General features: G+C 39.6%; 1 protein-coding gene across 1 annotated transcript in view; it reads left to right on the top strand.

Moving 5' to 3' along the window:
• Positions 1-27,370, top strand: part of LOC150084631 (lysosomal-trafficking regulator-like) — a 686,318-nt gene that overhangs the window by 466,702 nt on the left and 192,246 nt on the right. The window contains exon 22 of the mRNA XM_090376308.1: positions 18,111-18,324. Within this exon, the coding sequence (XP_090232434.1) occupies positions 18,111-18,324 (214 nt within the window). The remainder of the gene's footprint in view (positions 1-18,110; positions 18,325-27,370) is intronic.

Here is a 27,370-nt window from a genome sequence, read left to right as displayed (position 1 = left end):
GGTTGTTAACACTTTTTTGGCAGGAACTTCTTTAACTTTGTCTTCATTTTCTTTATCTTCGTTGCTAACAAGGTTTTCTAAATCTTCCACTGAAAAACCATCAATAAATTTCTAACATCCTCTTCATCGACATTTTCGAAACCTGTTGATTGAGCCATCTGGATAACTTCATTTCTAATATCTTGAATGTTATTTTCTTCTTCTAGTTCAACTTCTGGCCATATTTTCCGCCAAACTCCATTTAAGCATTTCTTAGTGACTGCTTTCCAAGAACTATCAATGTTTTCAATTGTGTTTTTAATGGTGTAGTTTTTCCAAAATGTTTTAACTGTCATTTCCTCTTTATCCTCTAGTTCAGTTAATTTACTTAATGTTTGACGCAGATAATAAGCTTTAAATGATGCTATTACTGCCTGATCCAATGATTGAATCAGGAAAGTTGTTTCTTTCAGCAAACACAATTTTGACAGGAATGCATGTGTCTAATGTGTTAAGATCAGTAGGATGTCCCAGAGCATTGTCTAACAACAGCCGACTGGGCTAGCCGGGTGGGTAAAGTGCCTGCCTGGCAACCCAAAGGTCGCGGGTTCGAATCCCGCCTCGGGCTTGGATCAAAGTACTGCAAAAACCTTGGGAGGTGCATTATGGCCACAGAAGCCGATGCGCCAACAACTACCAAAAAAAAAAAAAAAAAATGTCTAACAACAAAAGAGCTTTTTCTTCAAAGTTGTTTTTTTGACAATACCGTTTTACTTCAGGACAAAAGTGGTTAACAAACCAATCAGTAAATAACTCCTTGGTAACCCACGCTTTTCTATTTGCTTTCCATATTACAGGTAAATTCGTTTTTATGTTACCTTTTAATGCCCTCTAATTTTCTAAATGGTAAACTAATAACAATTTTAATTTATAATTGCCAGAGGCATTTGATCCAAAGAGTAATGTTAAACGGTCTTTGGCTGCTTTGAACCCAGCAGCTGATTTTTCTTCAATAGAAATGAAGCTTTTTGATGGTAGCCATTTCTAGAACAAACTGCTTTCGTCAACATTTAACACCAAATTTGGTGGAAAATAGTAGTAGTAGTAGCATGTGATGCAAGAAAGCAAATGTATGAGCTTATGCAGCATCAGCCAAAAAAAAAAAAAAAAAATCACACCATTCCCTCCAAATGCCTGTCCTGTTCCTCCTTAAATTTATTCAACCTATCAACTTCCACAACGACAGATGGAAGTTTGTTCCAGCAATTAACCACCTGCTGGCTAAAGGAAAATTTCGGCACATCTATTCTACATCTGTCTTTTCTTAATTTGAATTTATGCCCCCTTAGATTCGTAATCTGAACAAGTGGAAGGATCCCATCAGAATTCAGCGTGCTCAACCCATTCAAGGCCTTATATACCTCAATCAGATCACCGCGCAGGTGCCTAGTCTCCAGCCACTGCAGTTTGCAGAACTTAAGCCTCTCTTGGTAAGAGGATCCCTTCATTCCCCTCACCAATCTTGTTGCCCTTCTCTGTACACGCTCAAGTAAATCTACATCCTTCCTAAAATGAGGCCTCCAGACCTGTGCGCAGTACTCAAGCCGTGGCTGGACCATTGCCTTATACAGAGGGATAATCACCTCCTTTTCCCTCCTTTTCCCTGCATTCCTATATATCATCGACAAAACTTCATGACCTGCCCTGGCAGCCTGTCTGCATTGCTCAGAAAACTTCATATCTGCCTGCACAATTACTCCCAGGTCTTTTTCATTTTCTACCACCTTAAGTGTAGTACCACACAGTTGGTACGTTTCTCTGGGGTTACTTCTACCCATATCTAGTACTTTGCATTTGTCAAGGTTAAACTTCAGTTGCCACTTCTTAGCCCATCTGCCCAAATTATCTAGATCCTGTTGCAGTAGCACACTGCCATTACTGTCATTAACAACCCTGCCAACCTTTGTATCATCTGCAAACTTCGACATTAAGCCTGATATACCTTCATCAATATCATTGATAAATATACAAAACAACAGTGGACCTAACACTGAACCCTGTGGGACTCCACTAATAACATTAGTCCAAGAAGAGCAGAATCCATTGATTACCACCCTCTGTCTTCTAGCACTTAACCGTCCTTTTATCCATTGTAGCAACTTACCCTTAATACCATTCTGCTCCAATTTGTACAATAGTCTTCCATGCGCAACAGTGTCAAAAGCTTTCCTGAAATCCAAATATATGATATCAAAATTATTTTTCACATCCAGTTCCTTTGTAACCACATCATAATATCCTATCAAATTTGTCAGACAAGACTTTCCCTTAACAAACCCATGCTGTGTCTGAATTAAAATTTTCACGTTTAATTGTTTCCTTTAGATTTTCTGGAAACTTATTTGCAGCTTCAACATCTGCACTTGCAGCTTCTCCTGTTAATTTTGCACCATGAATCCTGGCCCTTTTTTAAATTTCTCAAACCAACCATATCAAACCATTGCCACACAAACTGATGTTACCGTTCCTTTAAACACTTCAATCTCTGACTGGGCTCAGGCTGTCCTCTCTCAGCAACAGTCCAGTGCTGTTAAACACTCAGACCAAGCAAATAATACACCTCTCACAATACCAGCAAAGTCTCAATCTCCGCTAGTGAAAACCACTACTAAAAATAATGATAGTTCGACTTTAAAAAAGATTATTCAGGACACATCAATGGAGGCAGAGTACCCATCCAAACAGGAAGATCCGATTATGGAAATATTTGCAGAAGAAGAGATGGACACTGGTTGCCCTTCCTTTCTAAAAAGAGATAAACCGAAGCCTGAACGCCATAAGACAGCCATGTCAGGTATAGCTTTTTCTTCTAAATTCAAGTAATGCCTTACATTTTGCAGTGGAATTGCAGAGGCTTTCGTGGCAACATCGACGACATTCAAAACTTAATTAACCGCTACTCTCCAATTGGTTTCTGCCTGCAAGAAATCTATTTAACTCCTCAAATCTCCCTTTCCATAAAAAACTATTCAGTCTATAGAAGAAATCTATAGAATGTGCGTCTCATTACTAAGATCACGTTAACATTTGTCTCAGTTTATCTCGCACCAAATCATACTTTCTCTTGCAATGACCTTGAAGAACTTTTAAGACAGCTACCCTTCCCTGTCTGCTTGCTAGGTGATTTCAATGGCCACCATCCTCTATGGGGATCATCTAAATTAGACCGATGCGGCCGAATGATTGAAACTTTACTAGAAAAACAAAACCTCACTCTTCTTAATAGTGGCTCGCACACCCATATACAGTTACCTACTGGACAGACTTCCGCAATTGACCTATCGATTTGCTCCCCGATACTGTTTTCAGTCATGCAATGGTCTGCTCTGGATGATCCCATGGGCAGTGATCATTTTCCTATTGTTTGTATACTGTTGACTACACAACCACCATTACAACAGTCCTGCAGGAAAAGCAAAGAAGGGAAAAAAATAAAGTATTTAATTTATTCCGTCGATCTCCAACCACAGCTAATCTAATTAGTTACAAGAAACTAAGGGCAAAGGTGCGTTACATTCAAAAGCAGGCCAAGAAAGATTCTTGGACTAGGTTCGCATTAACTATCAATAGAAACACTTTCTCCAGACTAATATGGAAAAAAATTAGGCAGCTTTCTGGGAGGTTTCCAACTGTTCCCTCCCCAATTCTCTCCTGCAATGGACAAGAACTCTCAGCTCCTCTAGATATAGCCAATGCCTTGAGCAAAACCTTTGCCCAAATATCGGCTGCATCAAACTACACTCCAAAATTCCAGAAAATTAAGGCCGCCACCGAAAAGAGACCTATCAACTTTCGAACCTCGCTATCACTTCCATATAATCAGCCTCTACAATACTGTGAACATCTGCAGGCCATCAGAACAACACGAAACAGTGCCTCTGGGCCAGATGGCATATATTATGTCATGCTGCAGCATCTCTATGACAAAAACTTACAACTGCTTCTAGTTTTTTTTTAACTGGATCTTCCTGGAAAATATTTATCCAACCTCTTGGCACCATGCTACAGTTTTGGCGTTTTTGAATCCTGGAAAAGATCCCTCCAGTCCTAATAGTTACAAACCAATATCTCTGTCAAGTTGCCTTGGCAAAATTCTTGAAAAAATGATTCACAGTCGACTCACCTGGATCATTGAAACTTAACATTTACTGAATAATTGTCAACATGGGTTTCGCAAAAACAGTTCCTCCCTAGATCTGATGATCAAGGTGGAATCTGAAATTCGCAATGCCTTAGTGAAAAATGAACTCCTTGTCATGGTCTCCATTGATATAGAGAAGGCATTTGATACCACCTGGTGGTATGTAATTCTCAGTGACCTATATAATCATTGTCTACAAGGCAACCTGCCCATATTTATTAGGAACTTCCTCAAGAGCCGATCTTTCCAGGTCAGATATCAAAATTCCCTTTCTGCTACATTCTTGCAGGAAGGAGTACCGCAAGGATCAGTTTTAAGTCAACCCTGTTTGCCCTTAGAATTGATTGCATTACAAAAGAACTCCCAAATACTGTAGAGGCTTACCTTTACGCTGACGATCTCTCTATTTCTTGCCATTCTCAGAACATGAAATCTATTGAAAGGAAATTGCAGATGTCCCTCAACAAAGTATAAAAGTGGGCTGAGCTCAATGGATATGGTCTTTCCCAACAGAAAACAGTTGAGATCCACTTTTGCAGTCAATGCAAATTGCATACAGATCCTGAACTTCGTATTTCAAATTCCACCATTCCGATTGCCAGCAATATGAAATTCTTGGGACTAATCCTAGAGAGTAAGCTCAACTTAACAGTGAGGTAATTTTCCTTGGTGATTTTAATGTTCACAACGCCAGCTGGCTTCCGTTTTCTAGTCACACCGACCCAGCAGGTCGAGATGCTGAGGCTTTTGCAATTACTAATAACCTAGCACAGATTGTTCATTTACCTACAAGAATACCGGACAATCCTAATCATACAGCCAATACGCTTGATCTTTTTCTCACAAACAACCCTTCTAAGTACACAGTCGAAGTGTAGCTCGTTTAGGCACTTCAGATCACAACTTGGTGATTGTCTCTTCTCCAATGGAACGTTTATCTCATGGCTATTCCCAACCTCGGCATTACAAGAATGCAAAATGGGATGACCTGCGAGATTTCTTTTCTTCTTTTCCTTGGTCGGATTACTGTTTCAAAAGTTCTGATGTCAACGTTTGCTCAGATCGTGTCAGTGAAATTATTCTTGCAGGAATGGAATCCTTTATCCCACACTCCACTTTAAAATCTCGTCCTTTATCTAAACCTTGGTTTTCCAATAAATGTGCTAAGGCTGTCCAAGAAAAGAATGTTGCATATCGTAATTGGCTTGTTTCTAATTCTTCAGTTTCATTTTCTGCCTACACCAAAGCTCGCAACAATTGTAAAGCAGTTATTAATCAGTCCAAACTAGAGTTTGAACAGGCTAAGAGTAGAAAACTTGCTTCTTGCCCTAATGGTAGCCGAGCATTCTGGTCTCTTGCCAAAGCTATTGGCTGCAACTTTTGCCCATCTCTGCTCCCACCTCTGTCCAAACCAGATGGTTCTTTTGTCACTTCAGCCAAGGATAAAGCTGACCTGCTAGCATCCCATTTTTCTTCCAGCTCATGTATTAATGATCTTGGTAAAACACCTCCCACCATTCCCAACACACTCCATTCAATGCCTCCTGTGGTCTTCCGTCAAAAGGATATCAGAAGGATTTTGATGAATCTTGATGCTAAGAAAGCTCCAGGTCCTGATGGTATTTCTCCACTTGTTCTCAAAACCTGTGCTCCTGAACTTACTCCTATTCTTTGCCACCTTTTTTCACTTTTTTATTCTAAAGGTGTTTTTCCTTCTGCTTGGAAATTTGCTCATATCCAGCCAGTTCCTAAAAAGGGTGACAAATCCCTCCCATCCAATTATCGTCCCATTGCAATTACTTCTACTCTTTCTAAAGTAATGTAGAAATCAATTAACCGCCAACTCTTAAACTACCTAGAAACCTTCCATCTGATCAACGATCACCAGTATGGATTCCATCAGTGTCGATCCACTGGTGATATTCTGGCTTATGTTACCCATTTATGGACTAATTCAATGGAAAGGTTTGGTGAAACACAAGTAGTTGCTCTTGATATCTCAAAAGCTTTTGATCGTGTTTGGCATAAAGGTCTTCTAAACAAGCTTCCATCTTATGGTTTGCCAACTGTTTTTAGTAATTGGTTATCCAGTTTTCTCTCTGATCGCTCACTGAGGGTGATGGTTGATGGCTCTCTGTCTTCTACTTCTCCACTAATGCCGGTGTCCCCCAAGGTTCAGTTCTTTCCCCCACTCTTTTCCTCTTGTATATCAATGACCTTCTTCCATTGACTGGAAATCCTATCCATAGTTTTGCCGATGATAGCACATTGCATTCAACTTTCCATTTTGAGAAACCTTGTCCTGCTCAATCAGCTTCAACTTCTCGAAAATCTGCTACCAATTCCTTAAATGCCGATCTTCAGGTAATTCTCCAGTGGGGCAAAGACAACTTAGTTGATTTCAACCCTTCTAAAACTTAGTCTTGTCTTATATCTCGCAAAAAGGATTCTTCTGCTCCTATGCTTATCTTTGATGACACTCCGATTTCTAGGCAAGATGATATATCTCTTTTGAGGATTAACCTGACTTCTAATCTCTCTTGGCACAATTACATTACAAATATTGCTTCCTCTGCATCTAAAAAGCTTGTTTTTCTCTTTTTCTTTCGGCGTTACTTTTCTTCCAAACAGCTGCTCACTCTGTATAAATCGCAAATCCGCCCTGCCATGGAATATTGTTCCCACATCTGGGGTGGTGCCCCCAAAACCTCTCTCAGGCTTCTTGATTCCATTCAGAAGAGGGCAGTTAGGTTAATTAATGATTCATCTCTAACAGAGTCTCTCCACTCGCTGTCTCATAGACGCACTGTTTCTGCTGCATGCCTCTTCTACAGATATTTCCATGGGCACTGTTCTTCTGAATTGGCTTCTATAATTCCCGCTCTCTCTTTCAAAACAGTCCGAACACGTGCCGCCACCAGCCAACATCCATTTACTGTCCAACTTCAAACCCATAGAACCAACTTTTCATCTTCCTCATTTATTCATTCAACTGCCGTTTTCTGGAACAACCTTCCTTCATACGTATTTCCTAAAAATTACAATCTACAGAAGTTCAAGTCCAATGTCAACAAATATCTTCTTTTGTCTTCTCAATCTCCAACCCAAGCACGGTACTAAGTGCTATAGGTTCTAATACCTCTTGTGTTTGGGGTCACATAAAAAAAAACCAAAAAAAAAAAACCCCCTTCTTTGAGCATGTTAAATTAATACGTACTGCCTGTCTTAAAAAGATCAACATGCTAAGAGCTTTATCTGCCCTCTCTTGGGGAGCAGATCGTACAACTTTGCTGCTCCTATATAGAGCACTGATTAGATCCCGTTTAGATTATGGTGCTACAGTTTATGATTCTGCCCAAAGGAGTGTGCTACACTGGCTGGATCCTATTCAACATAATGCACTGCGGATTGCAATTGGTGCATACAGGACATCTCCAACTCAGAGTCTATACATTGAAGCTTATGAGCCCCCTTTGCATCTTCATAGAAAAATGTTATTACTTAAATATGTAGCCAAAATACAGACTTGCTCTTCGCATCCTATTCAGCCATACCTTTTTATTCAACCACTATTGAATCTCTACAGAAATAAACCAAGTAAAATACGACCAGCTGGCCTACAACTCCTTGAAATATCACAGAATTGGAATGTTCCTCTCCACAATAGGCAACAGATAAAGAATTACTCTCATCCACCATGGACCACCTTTCCACAACTGACCTTTGATACCTATTTTCTTCAATGGGGGAAAGAATCGTCTACCGGCACTGACTGTGCAACAACTGCATGCTAGCCATATTCAAACCTATGCTGACTTCTTGCCAATATATACGGATGGTTCCAAATCTCTTTCGACTGTTGGAGCAGCAGCAGCAGCAGCGTTTCCCTTTGCTATCATATCAACTTCTCTTCCATCTGAGTATAGCAACTTTTCAGCAGAACTGTACGCAATACAATTAGCTCTAGAAAATTTGACTCTACGTCCATCTGCAAAATATATAGTTTACACTGACTCGCTCAGCTCAATTAGAGCAATGCAGAATACCTCTCAAAAGAATCACCATATTTTAATGAAAATCAGGAGTTTGATATTGCAGATTTATCATCATCAACAACTAGTGAAGTTTTGCTGGATTCCAGGACATTCAGGCATAAAAGGGAATGAAGTGGGCGCTATATCTGCCAAAAGTCCAAGTTTAGACCTAACCTCTGTCCCTATTCTAGCACCTGATTATAATATCTTAATTCAGGCAGCATGCCATGCACAGTGGACTGATTATGGCATACCCAAACGAATAACGAACTTTTCCAGCTGAAACAATACCCAAAGTTCTGGCACTCGAGCAATCAGACAGTGCGGCAGGAAGAAGTGGTACTCACATGAATGAGAATAGGACACACCCATCTGACTCAACTCCATCTACTAATGGGCGATGATCCTCCTCAGTGTCCACACTGCTTAGAACATCTAACAGTCAAACACATTCTGATTGACTGTCCACAGTGTCAACAACATCGAGCTGCAATACTTCAAAATCTGACTAATTGTCGTGAACCATTGACATTACATCATATCATTGGAGAGGATGCAAATGTTAATGGACTTTTTTGCTTTTTAAAACAAATTGGTGTGTATCATCTTTTATGAATAGGTTTCAGATCTGAAATTAATTTAAACTGGCTTCATTATTAATTATTTTCTAATATTCCTACGAATAGGCGCACTATAGCCATAGCAGCTAATGCGCCAATAAACGCACACACACACACACACACGCGCACACACACACACGTGCACGCACGCACGCACACGCACGCACATGCGCGCGCACACACACACACACACACACACACACACACACACACACACACACACACACACACACACACACACACACACAATTAGCAGTCACCTGTTTTTTGGGCTTCTCTGCTAGTGAAAGCTATCATAAACGGACAGTAAACTCGATCTTACTGAATTTTCGATAATATCGACAGCTGGAATTCTGTGGGTTATAATGGTGAAATGTGTTTACACTTCCATGGAATCTTCAATCATATAAAAAAATTAATTTTCAGATCTTCTCTTCATTCCTATTTTTAAAGCTTTGTAACTCGTTACTCCGTTCTCACTTGCGCATATTATGTTACTTGCAATTTGTGTGTGCAGTGTTCTTTGTTATTGATTGCTTATCTTTTTACTGTTTTAAATTTTAATCCCCACCCACAAATGTCAGTGAACAAAATGTCAAATAGTTCATATGTATATATTACAGTACGTATTAATTATTCCGATTATCACGTATATTCTTCCGATTTTTATGTATCATTTAATTTTTTAATTGGTAAGGTAATAAAGAGTAAATTTGTGCTTAATATATCTTTACTTTTATAGCCTGTGGATAATATTCCTCCTATTTTCTCTAATTAGAATCGCTGTTTAATAGAATTAAAATTCAATCCACAAATGTGATCACAATGACTGGCGCTTACTACACATCTTATAGTGAACAGTACTTTACTGTGGTGAGTTCGTCATAATGTGATTTGATTGTACAGTGAACTAATTGTAAAGGGGAGGGTTCATTGTATTTTTAACTATTTACGTGATACTTCGGATAATTGGGGCAGCCGCTTAATCGTGCCGAACTGCACTAGTCCCAATGTGTCCCAAATAACCGGAATGGACAGTGTATATATATCCAATGTTTTAATACATTTTGAGTACCTATATAGTACCAATTACTCTTACAATAATATATATATATAGGGTCCAGTCACATTATTATGACCACCTACCTAGTATTCAGAATATGCACCTTTCGCAGCGTGCACAGCAGCCAGCCGCTATGGGAGGGACTCAGTAAGTCCGCGGGAGGTTGCTATGGGTATCTCTGACCATGCATACTGCAGTGCACCCTGGAGTTCCTGTAGGTTCCTTGATGGATGATTCATCTATCTGATGTGTCTATCAAGGTGGTCCCATAGATTTTCAATTGGGTTAAGATCTTGGGAATTTGGTGGCCAAGGAAGTAGCTGGAAGTCTTTGTCGTGCTCCTCAAACACTTAGGACAATTCTGGCGACACGGCATGATACATTGTCTTGCTGATAGATACCATAGTCCCCAGGGAACACGGTCAACATGTATGGGTGTATCTGATTGGCAACAATTGATAGGTAGCCATTTGCAATCAGGGTGCCTTATAGAGGTATCAGCGGACCCAATCCATACCACGAAAACATTCCCCCAGACCCTAATGCCGCCCCCACCAGCCTGCCTTCTGCCAACAGTCATGTCCGGGTGTCTGTTCTTGGGAGAGAGGGCGCTGTCCAATTACTGGTCAGACGCACAGTTTTGGTGCTCCACTATTTGTTGTGATTTTAGTAGTTTAAAGTGTCACATTTTGCTCTACTTTGTGTCCGTCAAGTTCCTCTTCTCAAAATGTGTCCACAGACATCAACTTCGTGAAGATCGGCCAAGGTAAACGAAAATTATGGTCATTTTTCATTAGCATTGATCTCGCTGGGCTAGAACGTGACAACTTCCCATTGTATATTAAGTTGAACTTTGTTAAAGCTATCGGTACCACAGATATTGCTTAAATGATGATGATATCAACTATCAGGAATTGCAAATGAATAGCTTTATAGCCACATATGTTTTTTTTGCATGATGAATATCAGATATATTACTGGTTTTCTGTCTAATTTTAATATGGTGCCTGATAAACAAAGACAGTTGTACACCACGCAGTCGAGCCCTGATTGGTCGGACATTGTCTGAGTGACCGTTATTAGTGTGAGTTATTTGCCACGCACTTTAAGACATCTATACCTTGAACATTTAGGGGTACTAAATATATTTGATCTAATACAGGGTTAATAAAAGTTATTTAATGTCACTACATTTATGATATTTTGAATATATATAACAATACGTTCTCAGTGTCCCACGCGGTCGAGCCCTGATTGGTCGGAACTTGTCTGAGTGACCGTTAGTGTGAGTTACTTGCTACTACAAGACATCTATATCCAAAACATTTTAGTGGTACTAAATATATTTAACACAGAATTAATAAAAGTCAGGTAATTTCACTATATCATGATATTGAGAATATATATAATTATGTGCACAGTGCTGACCTCCCAGAACGAATAATAAACTAAGCACAACATCCAGGTATTTTGGTGATTAGGCTTGAATCTCTCCCCCCCCTTACCCGGCAAGCTTAGGTCAACAAGCATAAAACAGAATCTGCACTAAGCATTACACTCCTGCAGCTAAGCAATTCAGTAGCTGCCATTCAGGACTCTTCATCCGGGGAAAATATGGAACCTATAAACCGAAACAATCCCGATAATCTGGACCTGGCCGTAAAATCGAAAAATCCAAGTACGCCTCTGAAAAAAGCTATAAATAACGATGACCCAATACTTATAGAGAATAACGAAGATTTGGACAGTACTCTAATAGCATCCACAGCGAAGAGAAAGGGCAAGCAATCCACAGTTCCAGATTGGAGATGAAAACCCGCTCCAAAAGCGAGAACAAAGACCAAACGGAGCAGGCTATCTCCCAACAAGAAAATGTGACAGAAAAAGGGCAGGAAAAACAAGAAACCCCACTGGACCCCAGACTGCATGAAGGCACTGCACTGGAGCAGTCTCTTATTCTAAGGACTACCCTAGAAAGCCTATTTAAAGATCAACATAATAGGATTACGACTGCACTCCGGGCAGAAATTGTGGGATTATTGATGAAAATGGAGACAATCCTAGTCCAGACCAACTTGGAAAAAGAGGTTGCCTTAGCCAAACTTCAAGTCTATCAAAACAGTAGGGCAAAGGAAATGCTACAGCACGTCCCTACCTACTCCCAAGCGCTGAGGACCAACCTAAACAAGCCAAATGAGAGCACCATTACAAACCGAACCACAACAGCCCAAAGAAAAACCCTCATACCAAAACAGCACCTAGTTGTACTAAAACCAGCCTCTACAGAAACACACAAGACCAGTGAAGAAGTAAAACAAACAATAGTAGAAAAACTGAAGGGTGACTTCAAGCATACTAAGATTAGATCTATTCGGAAAACAAGAAACATAGGGGTGTTAATTGAAACTGAAACTGCGGAGGACATAAAAAGTATAATCAGCAACCCCAAAATTTCAATGCTGGGACTTCTAGCAGAGCCTCCTAGACGGAAAGGGCCAAGCATCATTGTATTTGATGTAGACAAAGAGACAACACCAGAAGAATTAACAGAGGAAATATACTGCAAAAACTTGAAGCAGACACTCATGGAGGAAGAATCAGGGCAACACATTATGCCGAAATATAAAACTAAATCCAGAAACGGAAATGCCATAAATTGGATCATAGAGCTCGCAGCAGCGGCCTGGAAATCTTTGAGCCAACAGTCAAGAATCTATATAAACTGGGGCAGCCATCGTTTTTGTGAGCATGTGGCTGTTCCCAAATGCTACAGGTGCTTTGGTCACACGACCCACACCTGTAAGCAAACACAGCCTACCTGTGGTCATTGTGCAGACATCGGACATGAATTTGCATTTTGCCCCAGGAAAGCAGAACCTGCAATCTGTGTGAATTGTAAAGAAACGAAGCTGCCATTTGATCACTCACTATGGGATAATAAGTGTCCAATCTACATAAAGGCTAAGAGTGCACAACAAAACAGAACTGACTATGGGGAATAACAGGAATCACTATAATCAAACAAAGATTAAATTCGCACAGCACAATGCTCAGAGATCTAAGGCTGTTGCCGCACAAATGCCTAAAAAAGCCATGGAAGAAAATTATGACATACTAATGCTACAGGAGCCTTACACCTACAACAAAGAAGTAAAGGGCTATCCCCTACATTACAAGATCGTACAAGTTGATGGAGACAACCCGTGGGCTGCCATCGCTGTCCGTAATCCTAACCTCACGGTAACCAAGATCTCAGACCTATGTACAGACTGGGCCATATGTGCCCATATAGCCTCACCGTTAGGGGATTTTATGTCACCTCTATATATGCCCGTCCCGGAGAAGATATATTGCCCGTGACAAGATATTTGTAAAATATCCAACTACAAATGCAGAATGCCAAACTCATAGTAGGAATGGATGCCAACTGCAGATCCCCTGCTTGGCACAGTGAAAGACCAGACCGTGGGGGTGCCAGAAATGATCAGCGCCTGGAGGATTACATCTCCAACAGTAATCTAGCAGTTCTGAACAGACCTAATCAACCATCAACTTTCTCCAGCACACTATGGGAGCCAAATATAGATGTAACTCTGGCCACTTGGTCGATTGTTGGGCATCTCTCCCCCTGGGTGGTACAAGAACACTGGACTACCTCGGACCACAGAGTCCTAACCTTTGACCTCCACCACTCCCTCGTAGCACAGTATCCACCTAGATTCCTCTCGCCAAGATACGCCATCCAAAAAGCAGACTGGAACTTATTCCAACAAACATTGATGGAAAAAGCCAGGAATTTCGACCCAAAATATCTTAATCCAGATCAACACCAACAAAAAGTAACGCAGCTTATAACTGAAGCAGAAAACATGGCCATCAGGAAGAAGAAGCCCGTTTCCAAAGTGGTCCACTGGTGGTCACCAGAACTCCAGGCAATAAGACAGCGAGTGAATAATGCCCGAAAAAGGTTCCAAAGGGCACGCAGATCTTGGCCCCAAGCAGAGGTTGACATACTCAGACAGCAATACCGGGAGGTCAGGAACCAATATATGGCTCAAATTAAAACAAGAAAGAGACACTCCTGGGAAGACTTTGTATCCACAGTGGGAAATGCAGACCCCTGGGGATTGGCATATAAAATCACCACAAGTAAATTCCCCAGGGGAGAAGTCGTTGCTGCCACCTTAACACCTCAAGGGACATACATTAGATCCTGGCACTCCCCCATTAATAATATATTGGACCATATCCTCCTACCTTCAACAATTCCACACACGCATGAACAGAGAACTCTCTGCGAGGAGAATGATAAATACTCCACCCAGACAGTGGAGCCCCCTTTCACGATAACAGAACTCAACATAGCTGCAGCCAAAATGCAAAACAGAAAAACTCCCGGCGAAGATCAAATAGAGCCGGAAATACTAAAAAAGGCAGTGGAAATTATACCGGATACTATATTAAACCTAGCAAATCAATTCCTCACAGAAGGTTTCTTTCCAATTTCGTGGAAGACAGCCCGAGTCAGACTTATCCTGAAAAACCCCACTTAACCCCAGGACGTGCCAGGCTCATACAGGCCTAACGCTCTGCTGTCGATGCTGAGTAAGCTCGTTGAACGACTCATCTACCACAGAATCGAAAACCGTTACCAGAATGCTCAATTGATGTCAAGAAACCAATTTGGTTTCAGGAGGGGATGCTCCACCACTGATGCCTTCGAGAGGATCATCGATGCAGTCAGAAACTGTAACAGGAAATATTTCCTCCTCATCTCAATTGACTTCGCTGGAGCCTTTGACTCCCTCTGGTGGCCCAGTGTTCTGGCCAGGCTCCGACGGGCTGAAATCCCATCAAATTATTTCGCTGCATGAAATCTTACCTGGAAAACCGAAAAATCAGTCAGCACGCCCTTTACCTCTGTATCCAGACCGGATTACAGGGGCTGCCCCCAGGGATCCATCCTGGGGCCGCTCCTGTGGAACCTGGTGCCTGATGAGTTTTTAAACCTGGATGTTCCAAATGTCATTACACAGGCATACGCTGATGATCTGATTATGATGCTTCAAGCAGACAGCAGGACTCAACTGGAGGCCATAGGCAATCATGCCACACACATGCTACAGGATTGGGCCAAGAGGAATCTTCTAACGATCTCAACCGAAAAAACAAACTCAATACTCCTCAGGGGTCACCTTGACCCTGGCAGACCACCACAAATCAAAATAAATGGAGCGACCATCAAACTCAAACAGGAACTAAAATACTTAGGAATAATACTAGACCGAAACTTGAACTTCACATCTCATCTCTGTTATGTCAGAACAAAAACAAGGAGGCTCTCCGCCCTGATAACCAAAATCACCAAGAGGGACTGGGGACTAAAGAAGAGGGCCCTCTCCCTTCTATACAAAGCTCTCTTCATCCCTATCCTTGCCTATGGTGCAGGCGCCTGGTATCAGAAAGCAAACACATAAGTCAACAAGAAAAAGCTGGAGTTGATCCACCGATCTATACTATTGACAACAACAACAAGGGCCTGCTGCCCCGTGAGCACCCATGCGCTCCAGCTCCTGGCGGGCTTCCTTCCCCTGGACCTGGAGATTGTGCGCTGTGGGCTGCTACACCAACATTCGAAAGGAAGAACCAAACTTATCTAGGTTACACAACAGATCCACAGAAAAGCAAATCCTCAGAAAATAAGAGGTTAAGGGAACACCTGCAATCTATCTGGCAAAATAAATGGAATCTTACCACAAAAGGGCAAGTCACCAAAAAATTTATACCCGATGTCAGCACGGTATATCCTACTTCCCTGTCCTGGTTTTCCCCTGGCTTGCACACCACCTTCCTTCTTACTGGACACGGCTCCTTCAGAGAGAAACTCCAAGAGCTGGGAATCTCCGACAACCCGAGCTGTAACTGCGGTCAGGAGGAAACCTGGGGAAAAAAAACCATGACTGTTACAACTATGAGGACCTCAGATGTCAGCTATATACACGCATCAACTCCTGCTAAAAGACCAAGAAGAAATAATATTGCAAGAAGAAGATAATTACCAGGCTTTTACCGTCTTTGCCCACGAACTCTTTGAAAGATAAAGATCCCTGCCACATCATCACTAACCTATGAAAACACAGACGTAACTAACTGAGATGACTGCGAAACTCTGAACTGGTGACCACCTGAAGCAAATAACAACACATGAACGTAACAAACTGGACCTGACTTCTGGACTTGGACCTCCACTGGACCAATGCAAAGACGAAGATTGAAACTTGGACTCGGACCTTGAAGATTGCATCTTATGATGCCATATAGCACCTCAGCTCTGTCTAGCCTGCTTTTTACTCCTCTTTCCCTAGCGGGCGGGCGGGCGGGCGGGGGGAGGGGGCTGCTGTCCCCTCCCCCTCCTGCCACCCCTCTTTCTCCTCTGGTGGGGCATGGGCATGCCCCACCAGAGGAGAAAATGGGCATGCCCCACTATTTCAACAGGGGTCATCTTCCCTATAGACCCCTTACTTCCAATTTCCAACCCCCCAGTCTTCCACCTCCCCTCCCATCTCTTTCTCTCTACAACATCGCCTGCCCCACACGTCCAAATTTAAAACACCAAAATTCATGCCCGACCTATTAGGAAATATTATTACCTCCATCGCTTATCCCTTATAGCCCCTCTAAGTTATGTGTAATGTACCATCTGTGCCCAAAAGAAAAGAAGAATTTTTATTTTAATGATTTTTTTTTATTTATTTATTTATTTATTATTTTTTTTTATTTATTTATTATTTTTTATTTATTTATTTATATATTTTTTTAAGGTCCTAGCCACTGAAATCTCAGGAAAATAGGTAGTAGGACCTGCCAGAGCAAACTTTAAGGGAACACCGGGCTGGCCTCCACGTGGCGGAGTACGTAAACGACAGGTCCCATCTGAGGCCTGGCGGCTAACAAGCCAGAGGAACAAGGGGTACAACATATTACACAATACATGATCCACACACTTTTAAACCTCTGGCCTTGACAGCGTACTGTCCTCTATACAAAGAACGTACGCGGAGATGGGGTAAATCCCTGGTGCCGTTAGACCCAAAAAATACTCTGTACTCTCTCTCTCTCTGTCTGTTCTTGGAGGTTTCACACCTAATACACCACTGTCCATCCACTTGGTGGAGCAGAACCCTTGACTCATTGAAGAAGGCCATCATTTGCCACTTGGCCGGGGTCCAGAGTTGGTATTGTTGTGCAAATTGACAGCATTGTTTGTGATGAATGGTCATCAGCATGGGTGTTGTCATGAAGAGTCTGCTCCGGAGCCCATTGGGCAACAGGGTTTGCTGCACTGTTGTGTTGGAGACCTTTCTGATGGCCCCACAGCTCATTTGGATGGCCAATCGAGCAATAGTAGCATGCCAATTGGTCCTGACCAGCTGTTTCAGCCGATGTTCACCTCTGGAATCAATGGAACATGGGGCTCCACATGTCAGGTCATCAAAACTGTCACATTAGTCCAGTCTTGATACACTTTCACCACTGCAGCATGTGAGCATTTCACAAAGTTCTCTGTTTTGGAAATACTGGCACCTCTGGCCTGATAGCCGATGATCGTGCCTTTTTCTATGTCTGATAGGTCGCAAGCTTTGCCCATGGCAGAAGCTGTTACTCTCTGTTCACTAATGCCGAACATCAAGCCTTATATGCTTGTGGTGTGTGAACTTGACACATGCAATGTATGATTCGTTAGGTGTGTGTGATGTCTGCATTGGGAGGTGGTCGTAATATTGTGACTGGACTCTGTATATATCTATAGAAACTATTGCAGCAAAAGTTTCAGTATATTTAGGAAGGCAAAAAATTTTAATATTTTTAATCACTAATTAACAGTTAGTATGGAATGTTATTTTTGAGGTACACTGTCAGGTGCCTAGAACTAGTAACACTGCGTTAAAATCTTTACAGAACTACAGTGATGGTTCATTACATGCATTATTTTGAACATAAATTTTTAAGCTGTTTTCATTCTATTTTGGCGACAGTTATTTCTTTTTGCTTAAAAAGTGTAAACCCTAGCCCATTTCTTATTTGTTGCCTACTTTTTAGTTTTAGTAGCTTTAAAATGGTGACTAAATTGCTTTAATTTTATAACATTATTTGTCAATTGAATGTATAAGTGAAATATGAGTAATGAAACTAACATTTCTTATGAATGAAAGGAAACATTTGTCATCTGTGAAGATTGTGCTTTGCCTATAGAAGTTGTGAATATCTTGCCAGCTCTCATTGGTAAACTCCTGGGAAATCCACTACAGCTAAATCTTTTAAAATCTGTTTGGGATTGTATTCTTTTGATGCACTTTACAGAAAATACATATGTGTGTCATGCTAGAGGCTCCTTCTACTTTCTCTTACCTGGCAAAAAATCTCAAGGTAAGAAAACCCTTCATTTCCATTTGAATCCCCCTTCCCTTTGTTATTTATTATAACAAGAAAACTGTTTGTCCTTTCAAATATTTATATTTAAATAATTTTGGTTTGTTTTCTAAACCTGATTCTTTGCTTACCTTGAAATAAAATTGAACTATGTTTTAAATTAATTATAACCTTAATTGTGAGATTGCATGTAAAATACATCAATCTGAAACCCCTTCACAACTTTGAGCAAAAGTGCTCAATTCAGTGATGAATATTTACCATCAGATTTTGTATTAAAAGCTATCTAGTTTATTTAGTGATTTAGTAAATTCTTATTTTTTAGTGTTAAAACCATAGCATTACTTATGACATTCGAAATCCTGATTGCTGGATTCTTCAAGATATATGCAGATATAATCAGCATATATCTTGAAGGAGAAGATAATCCTAACTATGGCTGAAACCCATTAAAACACAATTTGTTAGAATACAGTTCTGCTTATAACATGATGCAAGCATATTTTTTGTCAGTTGAAACATGTTTTTAGTCACTGAAGATCAACGTTTTGGATGCCTTGGGAACACTTCGTGATATTTAATGTGAATCCACAATATGAGAAAAAGAATCAATTTAATTAAGAATTAATTAATTCTTTAATTTCTGTAAGGACAATAATAAACAACATATAGTTTTACTGCAAAGAGTTTGAACGTATATATTTTTTAAAAAGTTTACTGGATTCATGTAAAATCACAGAAGTTATTTGCATACAAGTCCTTTTGTTGTTTCATGCCAGTAACAATCTGTTTGAATTGTATTTCAAATGAACAAACTGACAAGCTGTCTTGTTTTACTTAATGCACTCATACATAATAGGCTATTCACTTGAGCAACAACTCAAATGTTTTAGTAACACAAACATTTTGATGGTAGATTGTGCTTGTCAGTGTCTACAGTCTACTCTCTACAATACGTGCATATAATATGCTAATAAAATATAATACACAGGTAAAATCAAATAAAGCATTCTTGTCTTCTGTTAGTATATTCACCTCCATGGAAAAGTATATAAGGTTCTTGGGAAATAGGCTTCTATATTCTGATACATTTTATGTGCTACTATGTGTCATTCCCCAACAGTCAATTTTTCTTGTTTCTCAAATTGTAAGTTGTTAATTTTAAAATATAAATTTAAAGAAATGTCTGAAACTTTAAAAAAATGAAAGTGTTTGCTTTAGGAGAAAAAAATTGCTGCTCTTGATAGTCCAGCAAACTCAAGTGGCTAGAGACCTTGGAGTGAATGTATCTATAGTGTATGGATGGAAGAAAGAAGAGGAGAAGGAGAAACTTGTGATGCAGCCAAGTCTATGGAAACCAGTGATGGACTGCATTGAAAACTCTTGTGGAAACCTCAAGACCAACAGTTGGATAAAGCTGTGTTTCAGTGGTTAGTTTAAGAATGATCTGAAGGCACACCTCTCTGGCCTCCACCTGCAAACCCAAGATAAAAAATTTCACAACAATCTTTGTGGAAATAAAGATTGTGGTAATGAATGGCTAACACTTTTTAAAAAGTGGCATGTGGTATAACGAAAATGGCTGTATCAGGGTTGAGCTAATGATGAAGCTGCATGCTCTTAACCTGCTCAGCTTCAGAAAATAATTGAAGATATGGTGGCTATACCACAGAACAGGTTTACTGTGATGAGATGGGTCTTTGTTATAAAATGTTATCCAATTCCACTATGGCTTGTAAGAACGATGCTCAAAGAACACAAGGCTTCAAGCAAATGAAAGGCAAAGTGACTGTACTTTCCTGTATAAACCAAACAGGAAATGATAAACTGATGCCCCTTTGCATAGGAAAGTTTAAATCACCATGGTGCTTCCATCATGGCCTCTTCTGCTATGACTAGTAAAAATATATGGTTGATTTCCAGCATTTTTGAAAACTGGTTTCATAAGCAAATTGTACCTGATATATGTAACCACTTATGGCAACAAGGGTTTGATACCAAAGCTCTCCTGCTGCAGGATAACTGCCCTACCACCCTCCTGCTGATAACCTAATAAGCAGAGATGGTAATATCCGAATGAGCTACTTACCGAAAAACACCACTTCAAAGATACAAACTCTGGATCAAGAGAGTATATTCCCTTGGTCCAGAGACTTATATTCCCTTAAAGAACTTGGAAGGGCTATAACCTCAAACTACGGCAAAATCACTTGATGTAAAGGTTAGTGCAATAGCATCATGTTTTTTTGTAAGTTAATCACCGAATTGGTGAAAAAGGCATAGTTTTTTTTTTTATATTTCATATTGTGAATACCTTCACAGTGAGTTGCCTGATATTGCATTACCTCGAATAAGCAATGCTTCACCAGTGGAGAAGACTATTGTTTCTTAATCACAGTGGATACCACCACATGGACAATCATTTCAAGGCTATTTGGCCTGTCATCGGCGGGTGGATAGGTACCCTGGTGTTGCAATATATCAACCCAGTTATGAAGTATAACTTCACAATATGAGAGACACCTTTACATTGAGAGAATTTCCTGTAGTTTGAGGCTATAGCCCTTGCAAATTCTTTCAGTCTATACTGTTATATATATACCATCTGGTGTTATTATTATTATTATTTGGGTTTTTAGGAGCATTAGCAACTAAGGCCATATTGCTCCAGGATATGCGGTGGTCATTCCTTGACCTTTCTGTCATCCTCCGTATTTGGTGGTGACGGGCTCGAACCCCGGTCTAATCAAGAAGCGTGTGCTATGCACTGCTGCTCCTTCCCACCTGGCTACGGAGGCGCCTACCATCTGGTGTCTCTCATATTGTGAAGTTATTCTTCATAACTGGATTGTTATTTATTGCAACACCAGGGTACCTACCCACCCATAATGATAGGCCAAGTAGTCTTGAAATGACCGCCTGGGTGGTGGTATCCACTGAGAATAAGCAACAGTAGTCTTCTCCACTGGTAAAGCCTTGCTTATTCGAGGTAGTGCAATATCAGGCAACTCTTTGTTGAAGGTATTTACAAATTGAGATATGATAAAAACAATATTATTTTCGCCAATTTGGTGATTCACTTATCTACAAACATGATGCTATTTCACTAGCTTTTACGTCAAGGGATTATATCAACATTTAAATGAACTTCCGCAAGACTAATACAGTGAATAATCACTAGTGAGGATTCTGTTACCTCTTTTTTAAAGAAGCTATGCTTCAAGAAAGTTTTTACTTTGGTTGTGAAGCCTGGGAAACCATAACAAAAAGGTGTATTTCAAAATGTTGGAGAAACATATTGGGTGCAAGTCTGATCCTGGATAACTCCCAAGTAGTCAGTGACAGTGATGAAGTGAATGACTTCGAGAGATTTATAGAGATTTATAGAGGAAGATGATGCTGCTGCTGATCAGTTCTTGGAAAGGTAGACTGATGAAGGTCTGACAGAAGACAACGCGGACAATGCCGAGCGAGTACTGGCACGGGTCGTTGATAGAGAAAGAGACAATAGCATGTTGGGTAGACGAGGACAATAACTGTCCTACATATGAGGGCATGACAGACTCAGAAATAATCAAAAATGTTACTAACTAAAGTCATGATCCAGATGCAACCGAAGACGAAGAGCCAGAGGTACCACCTAAGATCGTGGCGACACTTCCCGACATTGCAAACTGGACTTAAATTTCTTGAAACAGAAATAGTAGATTTCCTTTCAATTTTATAATTAAAATGCCTTACTGAAATTGTTAAAAGGAAAAAAGAGATTCAATGAAACAGTCAACCCTTGATACAGCTTTTTTAAAAAATGAAATACTTGAAAGTAACAACTAAAATGTGCAAAATTTTGTTCACTAATGTCTACTTAGTAGTTGAAAGAACAGTTCGTGTTGTAAATACTTTATTGTATAGTGCATCATTAAAAGATTCAAACAATTCAATTTCTTATTATTTCCATTATTATTCTTTTCATGGTTTTTCTTAGACATATTATTGAATTATCGTGCAAAAAAGACGAGAAAAATTGATAGTAGTATGAAGTTTGAATGGCGAAAAATGCCTAGAATTTTCTGAGTTTTCTTTTTCAGTCTTGGTGTTGCTTTTCTTCTAAATAACTACTTACTCTGCACAAATCTGAAATCTGCTCCACCATGGAATATTGTTTACACATCTGGGACGGTGCCCCAAAAGCTTTCTCAAACTTCCGAAATCCATTCAAAAGAAGGCAGTGTCTTAGGAATTGTCTTTCTGCTACATGCATTTTCTGGATTAATTGATTAATTTCAGAATTCTTGACACAAGAGCTACTTGCAGCTGAAATGCACCTGGAACCTTTTCTGGAGATATTTCTGTTGCCACTATTCTCTGGATTGGTATCTGTAATCTACACAACTTTCTTTCAAAACAATCCAAACATGCTGCAACCACTCAATATCCTTTCACTATCCAAATGCATATTCACAGAACCAACTTTTTATCTTCCTTCTTTATCTCTTCTGTTTTGTGAAACAACCTTCCTTTGCCTTATTCTCAAAAATTAAAATTGACAAAAAATTAAGGTATTTATGAAGAAGTATCAACTGTATTGTCAACCTATAACCCATACGTGGTAGTAATGTTCTAATATTATTAAGGTTATAATAACTTTCATGATTGAGATTTATAGGTAAAAAAAAAAATAATAATAAAAAAAAAATATATATATATATATATATATATATATATATATATATATTATAATTATTAATAATGATAGGCTGTAGATAAAGTGGAATGTCTATAAAAGAACAAAAATATAGTAATACAGTGGTACCTTGGTTTGCGAGCATAATTCGTTCCGGAAACGTGCTCGTAATCCAAAGCACTCGTATATCAAAGCGAATTTCCCCATAAGAAATAATGGAAACCCAGATGATTTGTTCCAAAACTCAAAAATATTCATATACTGTAAAAATGATTAATACAAAATACATACCTTTTTATATTTTTAATATTTAAATTTAATATACATAAAGCAATCGAATTTATTAATTATTGGGTAGGACGACTTTCACTGTCTCTAACGGAATCACTGCTATCTGTTGATTTTTTCTTTTTGTGCGACTTTAACAAGGAATTTTTCCAATGACACTTGCTTTTGCCTCCTTTTGAGGATTTCACGGAAATCAGATTCATCGCTCGCACTATTACAAAACGAGGAGGCACGCTTGATACACATAAACAAAGCTGCACGCGTGTAGCCCGGTGGGCCGGAGGCCGGTGTGATTTTGGCCATAAACCATAGTATGAGGCCACTGTAAATTTTCCCGGGTAAGAATTTTTGACCCAGTCCGCCTCTGTTTATCGATATTGCTTTTTTTTTTTCTCTCTGAATCTGCAGTGTCTTCGCCAGGATGCTTTCTTTTCAAACCTTTTAATTATTTTACTCATTTTTAGGGAATAAAGCACAATTACAAAACGAGGAGGCACGCTTGATCACATAAACAAAGCTGCGCGTGTAGCAACTGAATAAACAACACCGTAAAGGCAGAGACAACTCTATTAACACCTCACATTTTACTAAAGCACATTTCTAGGGGTTACTACCATAAAACAATAAAAACAATTTCCAGTTGCGTTTCTGCGAGTGAATCTGTTATAAACTGGTAGTAAACTCGATCTAATTGCTTTTGCGATTATACCGATAGCTGGAATTGTGTTGGTTTTTACGTTATTATGGTGAAATGTGTTTCCCCTTCACTGATATAAAAAACCATAAATACATTTTCAAAATCTTCTCTTCATTCCTATCGGGTTGCGTTCGGTTGGGGTGATTCTGCGTTCGACTGCCATTTCTTGTAAACACAAAGGCTAATTGTGCATAAGCGAATTCGGTTCGTGTTATATAAGATAACGTTCCCCTATTTATAAATTGTGTATGATCGAATTCGTGTAGTGTAAACACGTATTATACGAGGACTGACTGTACTCGTATTGCAAGACCTCGCTCGTTTATCAAGTTAAAATTTATTAAAAATTTTTGCTCGTCTTGCAAAACACTCGCATACCAAGTTACTCGTAATCCAAGGTACCACTGTAATAATAATATATAATAATGGATTATGGATCTGGGACACTGCTAATAATAGCAGAAATATCCAGCAACCATAACTAAATATATGCAAATAGATTATAAGTGTATTTTTTTTATTATTATTATTACCATGTGGTGCAAGGTAGCCTGATGCTTATGCTGCACCAGCCAAAAAAAGATTTAAAGTTACCCTGAGAGAGAGAGAGAGAGAGAGAGAGAGAGAGAGAGAGAGAGAGAGAGAGAGAGAGAGAACAAGAATCAAAAGTAGAAGGGAATCACCAAGAAAGAGAAGAATGATGATATCCATCTCAGGACCCTGGGTGTGCTTAGCCCATACTCACGACACATGAGCCCATGGGGTTAAGTGTGTAGGAGTGCTGATCTGACAGGTGTAGTTACAATGGAAAAAATTAAAATTGGCTGAAATTTTACAGCATTAAATACTTAATGCTGTAAGTCCTAAGGTTTTAGTTACGTCATTGAGAGCCGGCAGCCAAAACCAAAGCAATAAGCAAAACCTCTATTTCTGTTAGGATGTATATGTGGCTGACAGAAAAAGCTAGCAAACCTATACATTATAGCTGACCCAACAGTGACCAAAAAAGAAATAAAAAGCAAAAGCAAAACCATACAAAATTAAATAAGTAAAATGCAAAATTGAGCTAAAGATAAAACCAATTGATTCCAGTTTTAAAAAAAAAAAAATAATAAATAATAATAATAAGGAATAGCCAACTGCTCTATCTTGAATTATACGAAGAAAGCGAAATTAGCATTAGAAGATTTTTTGGCTAATGCTGCATAAAGCAAGCTTATGCAGCATGCAGGAGTCTGCTGACGAGGCTAGTGGGAGCCAGACGTGTTCAAAAGCCGCTAAGTGGATTTACTTATTTATTGATTTGAAATTATTGTTTTTCTAAAACTTCTGATTTAAATTTAGTAGTATAGCATCATTTTGTGTTTTTCTGATTAATCTGGTGATTTCTGCAGCATGCAGGAGTCTGCTGACGAGGCTAGTGGGAGCCAGACGTGTTCAAAAGCCGCTAAGTGGATTTACTTATTTATTGATTTGAAATTATTGTTTTTCTAAAACTTTTGATTTAAATTTAGTAGTATAGCATCATTTTGTGTTTTTCTGATTAATCTGGTGATTTCTTCTTTACTCGGCCTTGTAATTGCATAAAAGTATCGGTAAGGGTATCATATCCACGTGTTACGAGTTGCACTCCGCTGAACGAGAAGTTTTTTAGCCATATTTATCCACTTTATTGACCAATTGTTATATCAAATTATTTTCTATAAGTAGCTTATAGACCTAGTCAGGATCGTTAGTTTATTCTGAATTGTGACAGCGAGATTTGGAAATTAATTAATACTTAAGTGTCCGTAGATTTACCATTTGTAACTTGCGCCATTGTTATACGACACGTTATGTCCCAGACTAGATAGCATTAGTATAGTATATAATATAATATTGTCAATTAATCAGCAAAATCTACTAATTTTGTTAAACTTCGTTGTCAATTAAATTGTACTTTTAACTAAATACATATAACGACTTAGATTACAAACGAAACATAATTAATTAATACATAACTTGATACGGAAGTTATATAAACAGAACTCGTAGAAAATACTTGATACTGAAAAATAGATATAGCGTTATAACTGTGTTGGGATACAAGTTTAGGGTTATAATTTTGTACTGAAATTGAAATGTTACTGAAATTAAATCGAAATCATGACTCAGACCAGAGCAGCAAAGCAAAAGGCTCAAGCTAATGGGAGTGCTGTGGCTCAGAGGAGAACTGAGGGGGGACAGTTGCAATCTGAATCATAGCCTTTTAAAATGCACTGCTTGCATGATGTTTGTGGAGCAGTCGGGGGATGTCTTTGTGTCTATGTGCGAAGCAAGGAGTGTAACGAAATCAAGTGACAACTCAGCGTTGTTATGGGCCTATATGAGAGCTTGACGGACAGGGTGGATGCCCTCGAAGGATTTAAAGTGAGGGCCCATCAAGCTCTCAGCTGCCCACATCAACGCCAGAGCTTGCACTTGGTCATCACGCAACACAGCAGCAACCTCCAAGGCAGAATGCGCTGGTCCCACAGGAACTAGTAGTTGTTGGTGACTCTATTGTCAGGGAAACAGGGAACATGCTTTGTAAAAAGGATGGGTGGAACAGGACCAGGGTATGTCTCCCAGGGGCAAAAGTTGATGACGTTGTAGAGCGGATATCATCTTTTAAGGGAACAAAAGGTGATATAGTTGTACACGTTGGCACTAATGATATTAAGAGTAGGAGACCGGCAGAATTACTTAACAAGTACAGGTCACTGTTGAAAAAAAGCCATGAATTAGGGTTGAATTTGAAAGTGTCTGCAATTCTGCCCAGACATGATAGGAAGGAGCATATGATGAGAGCCTTGTGGATCAATTAGGCCCTGGAAAGATTGTGCAAGGCTCAAGGGGTAGACTTATTTTCAGCCTATTCTGTACCTGTTAACAGAAGGGACTGCTTCTACAGGGATGGGATACATTTAAATAGAAAGGGTGCAAGAATATTTGCTGATGCTATCGAGGCAATGTTAGGTAGGTCAGAAAACTGCTAGCTTCGGGGGATACAAGGACTAATAGATTAACAGTAGCCACTGGCAGAGGTGAAAGTGATTCTTGCACTGCTTCTATTGGAATGAGCAGAAGCCTGGAAAACAAGATGCAGGGTATTTCAGAGACTGCCGGGAGTCATTGCGGTACAAGTAAACACATGGATTGTGTTAGGGTAGCTAAGAAAAAAGAACAGGTGCATGTATATTTGTGTGTACACAAGTGCTAGGAGTTTGGTAAATAAATTTGATGAATTTGAGGTATTGCTCAAAGCATCAAAGGCGAATATTTTTGGGATATCAGAGACGTGGTGTTACACGGATATAAGGAATGCAGAACTGGAATTTGGGGAGTACAACGTC

The sequence above is a fragment of the Mastigoproctus giganteus genome, chromosome 6 (assembly GCF_048544385.1).
Source record: "Mastigoproctus giganteus isolate SK-2022 chromosome 6, ASM4854438v1, whole genome shotgun sequence".
NCBI lineage: Eukaryota > Metazoa > Arthropoda > Arachnida > Uropygi > Thelyphonidae > Mastigoproctus > Mastigoproctus giganteus.
The sequence above is the reverse complement of the archived record's forward strand: the minus strand, read 5'-3'. Positions and strand labels throughout refer to the sequence as shown.